Source organism: Eucalyptus grandis, chromosome 6 (genome assembly GCF_016545825.1).
Source record: "Eucalyptus grandis isolate ANBG69807.140 chromosome 6, ASM1654582v1, whole genome shotgun sequence".
Lineage (NCBI taxonomy): Eukaryota > Viridiplantae > Streptophyta > Magnoliopsida > Myrtales > Myrtaceae > Eucalyptus > Eucalyptus grandis.
Window position 1 is genome coordinate 6,265,111 of NC_052617.1, and position 11,105 is coordinate 6,276,215.

The 11,105-nt window shown below is 38.7% G+C and overlaps 1 protein-coding gene across 1 annotated transcript; it reads left to right on the top strand.

Moving 5' to 3' along the window:
* Nucleotides 1–7,769: 7,769 nt before the first annotated feature.
* On the top strand, nucleotides 7,770–10,655 carry LOC104456650 (DNA-directed RNA polymerase I subunit RPA12). The gene is made up of 6 exons (XM_010071502.3): nucleotides 7,770–8,009; nucleotides 8,202–8,327; nucleotides 9,258–9,298; nucleotides 10,089–10,148; nucleotides 10,242–10,298; nucleotides 10,415–10,655. The coding sequence occupies exons 2-6, from the start codon at nucleotides 8,210–8,212 to the stop codon at nucleotides 10,487–10,489; spliced, it is 351 nt and encodes a 116-aa protein (XP_010069804.2). The 5' UTR covers nucleotides 7,770–8,009; nucleotides 8,202–8,209; the 3' UTR covers nucleotides 10,490–10,655.
* Nucleotides 10,656–11,105: the final 450 nt, after the last annotated feature.

The following is an 11,105-nucleotide window of genomic DNA, read 5'->3' on the forward strand; positions in this document are numbered from 1 at the left end:
GTGACGTAAAGTAAACTTCAGTATCTAGTTATGCGAGTGAGATATATAAATTTTCCACGATGATTTCACAAAAATAATAGGCAGTTGGTAAAAGTTTGACGAAAAAGCAAGCAGCCCTGAGGGGCGGCGGTGCCCGTCCTTGTCAACCCAAGCAGTTATGGAATCGCATTGCGCTGTAACGTCGTATCGTCATTTCCTGGAACTTTCGTCCTTCCACCACGGAGTCTAGTCTTAGCTTCAATTTCAAAGGCAGAATCGAAAGACCTGCATAAAGTCCTTGTGGAAAGGTCTGCATAACTGCTCCGGAGGATGAGGATTTGACGCCACCCCCATCTTCCACTGCAGAATTACACATAATTAAAGAGGATTTTGCGAGAATTGTAGGTTTGGGTTTTATTGTCAAGTAACTAGTTACGAAGGTGAGATATTAAAATGTCCTACGATGATTTCATAAAATGATACGTATTTGATAAAATTCGGACAAAAAAGCAAGCAGCTCTGAGGGGCAGCGGTCCCTGTCCTCGTCAGCGCAAGAAGACAATAAAGATCAACAATCGGTCCAAAGATTAGGATTGACAGTCATGGAATTGTCTCAAGCAATAACGTGGGGATCTTTACCGTCATTTCCGGGAACTTTCTTCCTCCTCCCGTAGAGTCTAGTCTTAGACTCAATTTCGGGGCGGAATCCAAAGACCTGCACAAAGTCCTTGTGGAAAGGTCTGCGTAATTGCTCAAGAGGGCGAGGATTTGACGCCACTCCATCTTTTTTTTTTTGGTAACCGAGGATCTGTCGAAGCCTGTCCTTGTCGGCTTACTCCGATTTGGGGTCTCATCCCAACAGCGACTATATCTCGGCGAAAACTGATCTAGCAACCCACCGTCGGAGCCCCGCTTTAATCGCTAACAACGTAGGGTTTCGAACCCTTGACCTCCTTTGCTAAAGGAGAGATCTTAACCAACTGCGCTACCCACGGATGGATGAAGTCACCCATCTTCCACGGCAGAAGGATGCATAATTAAAGAGGATGGCCAGAATTGCAGGTTTGGGATATCTCTGCATCTGGCAAGCCGCCCATCAGCCGCAGAGACTAGAAGACGACAAACGTCTAGTTAAGGAAGCCCCGAATATCTGATTTTGGCATAATTGAAGGCATGTTTGGCAATTTAACTGGCATCCTACTTTTCTTTTTTAATTAATATTTGCCGTTCGAACTCTATTGTGTTGGACTTGGTGGAAAGTGAAAACCAAGAATCAAATCATCATCAATTTTTTCATGCAAATTGACTCTTGATGACCCACGCTTTCATATCCTAAGTCAAAAAGTCAGCCTTTACATGGCAAAAGTATCGTAAAACACACTTTATTCTATGGGACAAGGTCCTAATTACGGGGAATAGAAAGTGGCTTCACAAAAAGTGAGAATGCACTCAAGTCGTCCACGTTCTGCTTTTTATTTCATCCATCCAACTTGCAAAGTCAAGTCTCCTCCATCTTTTATAAGCCAAAAGTCGGGGCAAGCCTCCATGCATTGTTCTTCACAGTTGTCGTATGTCTTTCGTTGTGTAACTTCCATTGTCATCTGCAGAGAAACATTGTATTTAGTGTTGTCTTTTCTTCCAATAATTTTTGGACCGATGGCATCCTTTAATCACTCAATTAATTATAATTCATGATAATCCCCTCATCCTATTAGTTGCTTTTCTACATGGATCAATATGCTTATAACCGTTGCCCTTGCCCAACTTAACTTATCCGGTTATGTTTGATGACAAATTACTAATGTATTACACTTTCCGTTTTAGTCATTAATAATCATGGTAGGGACTATTATCATTAGCTAAGCAGAAGAGTTGGTGATTTCTTACTTTGAGATATATATGTATATATATATCTATATATATACATATATATACGTATAGATTAGATATTATATCCTCTAAATCACTCTCGAGACAAAGTAAACTCCCTAAAATTTCTACATGATCATGCTCTAAGCTTATATGGAGTTGCCCCGTGAGAATTTTAAACTCTTGTAAATTGTTTCAGTGCAATGACAAGATTGAATGCACAAACGCAAATAATTACAGAGAGACAGATTTTAAAAATCATTGAAATAAATCAAGTGCTAATTAAATTGCCATTATGTCCTTTACTACCCTCAAGTCTTCTCATCTTCCCAGCCATCTTTTCTTATCAGGGCAAACAAGAGGAGCATGAGAAATTTAATCTCATGTGCATGATGGTTTATATATACAGAATATCAAGATCTATGGAGGATTAGCATGTCTAGAATCTTCATGTTAACATTTTTGGTAACCCTTTCGTTGCTCAACTTCTGAGGTGAACTACCGACCAAAAAAAAAAAACTTCTGAGGTGAACTGGACGGACTAGGCCCATATACAAGCCCAATATCACAATAATGGTACCAAGTCCTTACGACTTACAAATCTATCAACAACCTACAAACCCAAATTCACAGGGCTCGCCAGAACATCCAGAATTTCTCCAAAGCCCAAAATCAGATTTGCTCTTATCAACCACAGCCCAATGCCCCCATCTCGAACGCGAAGCTTCATCTGCATCTGTCAAAAAGAAATTCGTTTCCTGCAACACGGCTTGAATTCGAACCCTGACAGAGAAAACGACCAACTTAATGACTCGAACAATCTGAGGAACAACATGATCATGCAAGACATCATTTCTCTTCCTCCAGATATGATAGATAGCCCCATTCCAAGCAAGCTTTAGCACAGTTTTAAGCAGAGATCTCCTCTTACCAATCAAACTCTAAATCCCATGCTGTGTTTGAAAGGATAGTTTTACTTCAAGCAGAGATGAGCGGAAAAGGATCCAAAGCTCAGGAGGCAGATACAAGCAATGAAGAATCTTGGGTACAAATCTTAGGACTAAAGTGACGATATTACCTCTGGTATTTTGATATTCAACTCTTCTGAAATCTGATTGATGGCTGTGTTATCGTCAACATCAAATATCCCATCTGATCACATTGTTACTAGCCAGTTTTTCTTCTCGACTTCCTCCTGTTATACCCAAGATATCACTGGGAATAAAATCCTGTAGAATAGCAAATTCAATGATGTACGCGAAGAAATGTTTCAGCCTCATGTCATATCTATTGGCTCATGGATATAACAATGCCGAGTTCAAATCTCACACTTGATTATCATACTTCTTCTTTTTGATAGTCTGTATTGAGAAAACAAGTGTGAGAAGGAGTTCTATTCTAAATCAGAAATAATTACAAAGCCTGCGAGAAATTCACCACATAATTTTAAATGTGTCATTATTGGCTAGCCATTTAGGAAACTTGATTCTTGGATATTAATTAATACCATATCAATTAATTTTTCAACTGAAATGAAGCTAAAATGGCAGCTTGATGCTCTTTAGGATCGAATTTTGCACTTTCCTTGGCCATGAGGATATCCTTGTCCGTCTTATTCTTCATGAAGCCACATTTTTTGTATCTGCTGGCGAAACACATCGCCACTGGAGACAATACTCGGTGTCTTATTCTTCATGACGCCGCAGTTTTTGTATCTGCTGACGAAACACATTGCAACTGGAGATAATACTTAGTGTCCTAAGATGCACACCGTTAAAAGTTTGATAACTCAGAGCCTTTATTGAAATCACTGCTCCGGCTTAATCAGCCAAAGATGCAACTCAACGTTTCAGGACTCTTCTAGTTCAGTACAAGTCCTGCTATTGGCAGTTCCACAATAACATGCATAGATGGTATTATTTTTCAGAGCTGCCCTAGAATGAGTTGCGTCTCAAATCCAACCGTAATTTAAGGGGTAGAGAGGTTGTCTCCAACCCTCTGTCATTTTTGCGGTTCTAATTTTTTTCCAGGCTGGATCGAAGTTTGATTTAGCAAGCTACGGCATGGCTTTACTCCTGTTTTCTTTGCAATGTCTTGAAAGGTGCCTGTACCCATGGAGCTCAAGAAAAGCTAATAAATCTGAAGTAGGAGCAGGCACTACACTTCGTAAATGCCAGATGAGCACATAAAAAGTCTTAACAGACTTACTTTTGAATCGTTTTCATCAAAGTATCTCATCAACACATTCCTCGATCACATCTTCCACAGTCATTGTGACTTACTTTGGAATCATTTTCATAGAGGATTTCACCGCCCCACTCCTCAACCGCATCTTCCAAAGTCACTGTCTGTTTCAGGCATCCCAACATAACATTGATGAGACACAATATAAAAATCCTCATGCAATGTCCTCACAGAAACATCATACTGTGCATTTTTGAGAAAAGCATTTTGACATGTGAAAAACCCCAGGTATGTCTGTTGCTACCGAAGGCGACTTATATCCCACTTTGACACCAAAACATCACTGCGGTTAGAAAGCTCTCCCAAGCACAGTGAAGTAATCTTGTCACTGCCAAGATGACAATTTATTTACGTATAAAGATACCATGAAGATGAGAAACGTATATTGCCCTGTTCGTAGATTTGTCTTTTCCATTATTAGCCTTCTCAAAAGTCTGTTTGTTGCAACAAGTCATTACTGGTTCTGGAAGACACGACGCTTCAGAAAGCTTATCTACCAAAACATTTGTCCATCAAATTTTTTTCTACCTACAGTAGCTTTCCCCATGTACATGCTACTCGGCCGCTGACAACAGTCTCAAAAATTTCAGTTATTCATGATAAAGTGCAGTCCTTATGATATGTTTTCGCAAAGAACTTAACCTGAGATTTGCAGCTTGCTTGCTTACTGAATTATATCTCTGATATTGTCAAATCATATGGAATAAAATTCAACTCAAATAAGGTGACCATTTGATTATATGGCAAGCATTACAACGCATATCAACTCATAAACAATATTTTACAGTTACAATTCAATTGACAGGGAACGATTAATTGCATCATAAAGACTACCAAAATTCGTGCATATTCACGTCAATCCAGCACCAATAGTGCAAACAAACATTAATTTGTTGAAACAAAAACAGTCATCTCTCAAAGTGGCGAAGGCAAACTCTATAGTATAGCAGATCAAGACCATGAGCAACTCCTCCTATATTATTCACAACCCGCAAAAAAAAAAAAATAAATAAATAAATAAATAAAAAGAATAGTTGATGCTCATGGAGGAGAAGAGGTACTTGCTGGAACGTAGCGCTGCTAGAACAAATGAATTGATGAGTCATCCGCAAATGTGAAAATCCACATGGTTTGAGCTGGAATTGACTGAAGCTGCATTTGTACGGCTGATTATTGGGAATGGCCCTGTTGTAGACAAATTACTTTGAATTTGTACGGCTAATGATTGGAGGTGTCACTCTCTTTTCTTTTTCCTTTTTTAATGTTTTAGTAGATTTATTTGGAATTTGAACAGTAGTTAATATTTCACATGACATATTTCTCTTTCAATTTGACCTATTTTCTCCATTAAAGACAGATCTATAATAGCATTCAGTCCTCAATCTACCACTGCTTTGCAACTTTAAAGACTTTAGTGTTGATTCTTAAGAAGACAATAACACTAAAAGTGTCATAATTTCCATATAGCAATTACTTTAGTGTAAAAACTTTTCATCAAATCACTTTAATGTCACATTGAAGAAAAAATGATCACTTAAGTGCTTTTGGCGAAAAAATTCAATAAAAAGCTTTACATGGCTTTTTTTTATAATAAAAAACAAGTCCAATGTGAACAATAAGGTTGCCTTTTATGACAAAACATTGTGGCATCTTTTGTTGACTATATCATTACCATAGTGATGTTTTGTTGCGGGCCAAATTAGTCCCAATAGACTTATATTGCCAAGAGACTTTGAAATATATTGGTAGACTCCCATTCATATTGGTGGACTCCCGCTGGGTTTGGTAGAATTCCATGTTATTTGGTTGAGCACAATGGGTCACGAATTTAATTTTTGTTTATTGTCTTGGTAGGGTTACTTGGATGTGAGAAATTCTTATTTACGCCGCCACCCGGGCAGCCCACTCACGTGGGGGCTGCCTTTTTCATTTCCGAACAGGCCCTAAGATGCGGCTAGGAGAAGGGCTTCATATGGATCCGAAGGTGGGTCCCCTCCCTTTGACGGGAGTTGGCGGGGATACGTGGGACGTTATCCCGTAATCCAGTTAAACCCCGTAAATGGGGGCTAAGCAGACTTTAGATCTTGGATTCGGTGAAGAATTTGGGGCACCGCAAGCCTAACTTGAGCTCGGGGAGGCTCAGCCCACCCCCAGGGGCTTCGTTTCCCCTGGGTTGTCTTCATTGCCCTCCTCGGGCTTGTTCCTTGGGTTTCTTGTGGGGGGAAACCCTGATGATAAAAAGCCCCGTTCAGCTCCACTTCCCCCAGAGAGGGGCAGCCTGCCTGATGGCTGGAACCTTTTAAGGTCTTTTGCTCATGACCTACTTGGCTCTATACATACATGAGACAAAAACCTTCTTCACTTTATTTGACAGGCATATGAGTCAAGTCTATGATGACATTTTCATTTCAAACATGTGTGGCTCGTCATCGCCATCTAATATATAAAATGGATAATCCATTATGAAGAGGTAGTCATTTATAAATTTATTTTCCTATAAGATAACTTTGAGTTTGTACATACTTTTAATTTTTAATATCTTTTAAGTTGAATAAAGTGCTTGTCAAAATTTTATGGCTACGAGAAACTACCTCACACAACTCAAAGATATTGTAACTTAGAGATGTTGTAGCTCTAAAATATATAATACCAAATACATAATTGCAATATTTATATTTTATACCATAGTTACAATGCAACACAATTATAATAACACCACGCATATTTTAGTTTTATCAGTTCAATTTTAAATGACCATTGCGTGCTATTCAACATGCACAACATGATTACTAAGTTATTAGTCTGCATAATTATCACGTAAAACTCCCCTTATGTCTCCACTGGTATTTGGCAAATGAATGTTACATGTCAACTCTGTGATGATGAAGGTCAGTGAAAAATTTAGAAACATAGCTTAGGGGAGGGGACATAAAGTCAACTCCAAATACAAAACTTGAGATATAAAAATTTTATACGGTGATTTCATAAATTATTATATATTTTTGATAAAAGGCATACCTAAAACCAATCAGCCCAAAGGGACAGTGGCCCCCTTTCATGTCAACCCAAGCATGCAATCAGGAAAATTACCAAAAAAATATTAAATTCATTATATGACATAATTCAATTTTAAATGTTTCAATTATTCATTTAAGTAATAAATATTTTCACGTTTTGTCTATAAAATTCATTCTGCCAATTTTGACTAGAAATTGCCAACATAGATACTAACAGTTCTATATGATATGACGCTAACAGTTCTATATGATATGGTAGATATTGACATATAATTTTTGCTATGTATCATATACAATAATCAACTTGCCTTTCAACAACGATTATATGATTCTCTTGATAATTTGAGAAATTAAATAAAACAATCTTGACAAAATAATGCACTGAATAATCATAGGCAATATCTATTTACTTTTAGGATGTAAATATTATATGAAAATGAAATATACAAAAAAAAAAAAATTGTCTAAAATCTAAAATAAGTATAATGACACGATTCATCTATAATTTCACATATTGATAGTGAAAATTTAAAATACGTAAATTTGGATTTTGATGATATGTTTGTTGATGAAGACTCGAAATGCATATAAAATTTTGAAAAACAGATAAACAATTTTAACAAAATAATATACTCGATAATTATAATCTATAGAACGCGTCTATTTAGTTTTAGGGTGGAACATGGACAGCTCCACTCAAAATCTCAGCCTCCCTGCCTCTCGCTCCGGCCGTCGCCGTCGCCGTCGCCGTCGCGGTTGCCGTCTCTCTCTCTCCCTCTCTCTCTCTCTCGGCAGCAACCCAGCTCCGCCTCCCGTTCTTCTGCAGCTCGACCGCTCCGACTCGCCGCTGGTCTTTGCCGTCGCCCGCGCCTGGCTCGCTGATTCGACGTCGACGCTGAGGTGAGTCTCGTTCTCCCTTTGAAGCTATTGAATGGGTTGGGTTCTAAGAAGTAGAACAGTTTGGAGACATGTCGATTTTTTCTAGAATGCTTCTCTGCAGGCGACACCCTCGTATGAATTTGTGTGCTTTCGGCTGTTTGTAAGGGAAACAGAGGAGGGGAAAAAAATCTGATTTTGAGTTGTCCTCTGCAGGCTAACTCATGGCGCGTTCCCGAGATCGTGATTTCTTGTTTTGCGACTTCTGTGGGACGATGCTTACGCTAAGTTCGGTCAAGTTTGCCAAGTGCCCTTTGTGCAATTTTAAGCGGAGCACTAAAGGTTGGGATCTCTGTTTTCAATCTCTGCTTGATTAATAATTATAGAGATGGTTCTGCTTTTGGAGTCTATTTTTCTGGGTCTTGAAGTTGGCATGAGACTGAATTTTATATGAAGTCTCAAGATTGTTAAGTGTTGCTTCTCAGGATAGGCTGTTGTGTCCTGCTCTTTCCGTGTTCTGCTCTTTTTATAATGCTATTGTCTGTGTTCTGCCCTTTTATAGTGGCATTGTTCACCATTGTTCTTCTTTTTTTTTTTGTTAAGGATTCACCATTGTTCTTTTACACTGCAAAGATTTGATTTGATTTTTTTTTTTCGTGATGCATTGGAAAGAAATAGTTTCTTTGCCTAGGATATCAGAAAGTTTTCATCTTTCCATCTGCAAATGTTCCATTTTGAGCCTTCTGCATACCTTGGGACAATTCCCCTTGTAAGTTTGTATGGGTTAGAAGTATCTCAGTTCTTGATTTAGGATGATGAGGAGGATGATCCATTGAGAGACACCCTGAGAATTTGATAATTGAGGAGGAAAAGGAAGAGGCTGAAGAAAAATTCTTTCTATGCCACCCTACCTGTAATACTGGCTAATATGAATTTGGAGAAACTATTGTGCTGGCCAAAATCATTACTCAGTAGGCTTTTCACAGAATTTGTTACTGGTTACAGCCGAGACCACTAGTTTGGGGAAAAATTAGCCATTTCAGGTCAAACCACTAATGTGAAATGCATATCCTAGCACGGTTGTCTCATTCTCTTACTATGTCTGCTGTCTTTTTGTTTGGAGTGGTGTGGCTGTTCAGTCATTGTGTGTTTTTATTGTTATTTTTCAAATAGTAGTTGCCGGTTAGCTATTTATTAGACCTTACCAATTTGCTCTTCGAGTCAATTTCTACTTTTCTCAATAATGTGCCTTATCGATGACTTTGCTCTCAGATATTGCTGGAAAAGAAATTAAGTACAGAGTAACCGCTCAGGTATGCCTTGAACTAGCTGACTGATTGATGCATGCACTCTGTTGGATCTTAAAACATGAGTTAAGTGCGTACATGTTCTACTAGTTCAACAATTTAAGAGAATATAGTTATAATTCATCGTGTTCTCCTGCCTAGATAGTCATTTGTAGAGTGAACATAAAATATAGGAAATGCTAAAAATTTGAATGGCTATGGTGACTCTTCAGTACTGAAGAACATTTGAGGCTTAGAAAGGGCACCAACTTGGCAAAAATGTGAACTCCTACTCACGATGGAAAAATACGTCAAGTTTTCTCGCTTCTGGAAGGCCTTCAATTCACTGGCCACAACCTAAATATGAGGCTGTCTGTTGTTAGTGAAGCTTAATTTTTCACAACTAACTATTGTTGCTTCCAATTACTGACCTCTGATGTTGAGATTGAAAGGTACTGAGATGAGTGGTTCTGCTGCAAAATAGATGCGTATACCTCTTGAAGGTTTCTCTAACATTATTGAATTAAACAGTGCCCACATCATGTAGAATTCATGACATTGGTGAGTGAATTTGGTAGGGATCACTAGACTTCTGTTTTTGTCCTGTTAAAAGAGGATTAAAATAATAATAATAATTTCATCTTAAACCTTTTCTTATTAACACATTGAATCACGGACCCTTATTTTATCTACTTTGAAGCAACACCTAGAGTAGTACTTTAGTTGGGAAAAGGCTTTGTCCTCCTTAATCTTGCCTATGCTTTGGATCACACATTTGAAAATGTCAAGCTTCTCATGGTCATCTACCATATCTCAGGACATAAGGAGGGAGCTTGGCATGTCTACCTTCGAGGAGGGGGAGCTGAAATTGGCAACGGTAGTGGCTACATTTTGCTATATTAGTATAACGGCATGATGTTTTCTTTGTGGACCGATTGTGATGTTCTCGTATATCGGCCTTGCCTCTCAGATAGCTCGGAAGTGTGAAAAATGTGGCAACGATGAATTCGAGTATACTCGGAAGCAGGTAATGTACAAGTTCAGCGCGCTGCTATTCTCTCTCATGCCAATCTTCCCTAACACAAGTATTTCCCATCTTCCCTTTTCTCGTCATTCACTCCTTGATATTTGACCCTGTTGCAGATGAGATCGGCAGATGAAGGGCAAACTACATTTTTGACATGTACCAAATGCAGGGATACCATTACGGAAAATTAACTGTACGACTTATGGGATTATTATGCAATTTTGAGTCCGCAGGGAGCTTTGTACTGTGTGGTGATGTTTACACTGCTAAGTTTCTTGTTTCAAGCATGTGCATCTCCTTGTGGAATTTCCAGAATGAGCTTCCTAGAGTTTCACTGGAGCAATTGCTCTTGCTGTTCTCAAGTGGTCTAAGCTCACTCACTGCTCAAGAGAAGATGAAAATAACCCCTTAAGCAAAACGGGCTGTACTGTGTCCGAAACCAATATTACCTTTTTCTTTCTTATGGATAGATTCAAGCATTAAAGTCTAAATCATCAGTGAGACTGTAGTTCATGTCCATAGGAAACAAGGGTTGAAAACGTATAGGGGCCAGAGATAAAAGCCACTGTTGGCTTGATGATTCTTCTAGGGAGTATGTATACGTAGGTTCAAATGGAAGTGACCGTTTGGTTCAGCATTAACATTCCTAAGGGGCTTTGGGAAAAATATTAGGCGTTTGGTTCAAATTTTTGAGTCTCTATTTGTCAAATGCTTTTGAAAACACTGTTCATCATCTTCTTCCTTGGATTCAGACTCGCTGCTCCACTGCAAAGCTCAACCTGTGGGTGGCGCTCAGCCATGAGCAGC